Source organism: Limulus polyphemus, unplaced genomic scaffold (assembly GCF_000517525.1).
Source record: "Limulus polyphemus unplaced genomic scaffold, Limulus_polyphemus-2.1.2 Scaffold599, whole genome shotgun sequence".
In the NCBI taxonomy this organism is placed as follows: Eukaryota; Metazoa; Arthropoda; class Merostomata; order Xiphosura; family Limulidae; genus Limulus; species Limulus polyphemus.
The window spans coordinates 463,460-466,617 of record NW_013666209.1 but is presented as its reverse complement, the minus strand read 5'-3'; the positions used below and the strand labels follow the sequence as shown (position 1 = coordinate 466,617).

General features: G+C 35.1%; 1 protein-coding gene across 3 annotated transcripts in view; it reads right to left on the bottom strand.

Annotated features, from left to right (window-relative positions):
- LOC106459384 overlaps positions 1–3,158 on the bottom strand; it is a 49,715-nt gene that overhangs the window by 39,526 nt on the left and 7,031 nt on the right. For all 3 annotated transcript variants that reach the window (XR_002610565.1, XM_013919000.2, XM_022385853.1), the window contains exon 3: positions 540–648. Coding sequence is in view for 2 of the 3 variants with exons in the window: in XM_013919000.2 (XP_013774454.1) it covers positions 540–648 (109 nt within the window). In the remaining variant the exon portion in view is untranslated. The remainder of the gene's footprint in view (positions 1–539; positions 649–3,158) is intronic.

The window sequence follows — 3,158 nt, the reverse complement described above, 5'->3', positions numbered from 1 at the left end:
CCTTTCACAAGCCAAACAGAGACTACCCATTAGCATAAAAAATTCTAACAGTTAAATCAAATCATCTCTAATTCTTCTACATGCTCAAAAGTGCCATTCATACTATTTGGTAACAGTAGTTGTGCCTTGTCATAGCTATAATATAGAAAAATCTAATTATCTCTTAATTGTTTTAAGTGTATATTTAATAATATTCTACTGCGCAACAAGCATGATATTGACCATTGTATTCTTTTCAATACTGTCAATGATGCCTTATTCTTTGTTTGTAAGAATGATGTACCTACATACTTGTATGAAGGGTAATTGACATGTGTGTAAATCTTCCTAGGAATAACTTTTACTTAGTTTTTCTTACACAGTTTGATAAATACCAGAATCACATAAATAATGTTCAAAAAATATATACCTTATTTTTATAATAGCAAAATAACATCTTTTGGTTTTAAGTTTCTTCTTTTGTATATCAGAAAAAATTATGACACCAAACACAGAATGATTTTTAAATGACTTGAAAATATGTTGATGAAAATTCTTACCTTTTAGTTCATTATCTTGATTCTCCTCAAAGATTCGTTTTTCCTGTCTAAGTAAGAGTCGATTATCTCTACCACACACATCCAAGGGTTTAACTTGAACCATGGCAGCCTAAGGATAACAGTAATGAATGCATAAAAGTTGTAAAAGATACTTCCCAACACTATGTTTAACAGATAAGATGAGGTTTTATCATTGAAAAATGTTTTTAATTTTCATACATTTTCAGTTAGAAAACAATCCCTCATTTGTGCAGTATTAGATTTTGTTTTAATACAAAACTCTTTTAACTCTTATAGGAACAAGGGAATGTCTCTGAAATTCCTTAAAATTTAATTGTTTTTTTAAAAGCTGATCAGAAAGTTAAATTCTATTTATCCACTCAATTTCAATTTAATTGATTTTCATGTTAGCATTTTCTTAAATTGAAAATGTATTTCCAACAATATTTACCTCTTCTCACACTACAGCTATTACTTAATTGTTAGTTGTTGTTTTTCCTTTGCTCATCTAAGCATTGGTTTGATTTTTTTCTCAGTTGCTCCAGTCTTTTATTCTCCACTTAATTTCCCTTGGCAATATCTGTCTCATGATACTCTCCACCTACATCAATACACCCTCTCTTCTGATATTGTATACAAGCACCTTCTTCAGATAATAGTGTCACTTTTTCAAGACTGACTCATTTCACAGTCTCTAACACCAGCTCTAAGTGGGTGCTCTTAGTGGATAGGAAGAGTGAGAGAGTGTGAAAGAAGGTAAGTATTATTGGAAATACATTTTTGATTTAAGAAAATGCTAACTTCCAAAATATACTTACCTCCACTCACACTACAGCTAGAATCCCACATTGATAAGGTAGAGGGGCCAATGAGGGCATTATCTATAGAATGCATCTGCATAGATTGTGAGCATGCCAAAAGAAATAGAAGATAGACTAGTACCATAGTGGGGGAACTGCACTACATCCAGAACAGGTATGCTCTTCACCCGGAGCTTAAATCATGCACTGCGGATGGAATTTGATGTGATCCATCGTCACCACTGCCCAGGCCCCAATCAAGTAGCTGAGGTCTCACTGCTTGGGGATTGGATTATAGGACCACAGCCCCTGATTCCCACATTGATGGCTAGGGCAGTTGGACCTCAATATATATATATTTGTGAGTGGATCCCAACCTGTAGCTATAGAGTGATTCGTTTAGAGCCACTGGAATCATGACAAGAAGGTAAGCAACACCAAAGTGGACAAACTCTCTCCTCAACCTGAAGAAGTCCAAAAGGCAACACCCCAAACTTGAAATGACAGGATCCTGTATGCCATACTCAAGCTGAGGAAACAGAACTCATTCAGTTTGGAATTATGAACTCTCATCCTCACTCCCCAACCATGTGGGCAAGGTAATTTCCATTTGCCCCTGGAATTATAGAGAGGGCATGGAATAAACTGTGCTCAACCAAGAACCCACAATGGGACCTTTCTGCACACAGTAAAAGAAGGCACTAGAAAAAACAAATTTAAATTTTCTCCAGAATATCCAGGATCACCTTAAGTGCAGCCTCAGAGCCCCCAAGAGAAATATCACCGAAATGAATGTATGTCTCCATCTCACTACAGATAAGGTCACAGAGAGCTTCAACTGATAGTGCCTCCCCCTCCACCAATTTCTTGAACAATGCTAGATATCAGAGGTAGGATAGGACAGATCTGATTTGCCTCCATGCTGGATACATTAATCTTGGAATTCATGACGTATACTGGCTTGCCAAATGAAAATTCATATTTTTTTTGTATGTAAAACAAAAAGGTAACACAAAGAATGTTCAAAGTATCTCCAACAGTTGCACTACAGAGAAACCCATTAGTGAATGCTTTATCAAGAAAAAGTGACAATATTATCTGAAGAAAGTGCTTATATACAGTACCAGGAAAGAGGGTGCATTGATGTAGGTGGAGAGTGTCACGAGACAGATATCACCAAATGCAATTAAGTGGAGAATAAAAGACTGGAATTAACATGAAAAAAATCAGACCAATGCTTAGATGGACAAAGGAAAATAAACTCTAAAATTCGAGTAATAACTGTAGTGTGAGAGGAGGTATGTTTTGGAATAACATATTTGTTTTAACACTTAATTTTACATAAAACCCCACGAGAAACACAAGACACAAATCGTTATATGAAAAGCAGTTGAAACAGAGTTAGATTGTTTTAACTTGAATTTTTTTAAAATTGATATGTAAATATTAGGTCGTCAAGAAATTAATGTCACATTTTTGAACACTTTCATTACCTCCCCCTAAAAGAAAACATACATCACGTATAGTAGTTAAACAAACTGCCTAAACATCATGGGAGTGTAGCCTATATAATGTGTAAAGTTTAGCATACTCTAATCCCTTATAGTGATGGCACACAACGAGACACACATTTGGCATGTAATGCTGTTTGAATACAAAAAAGGAAACAATGCCTTTAGAAAGAAGTTTATGGAAATCTTTTGAACGTTTGTGTCATCGATGGTTCAGCAAATTTTGTTCAGGTGACTTTAGCCTTAAAAACTGTGATGGCAGGGGCCAACATGTTGGAACTGATAATCATGATCTGAAGAAGCTTATT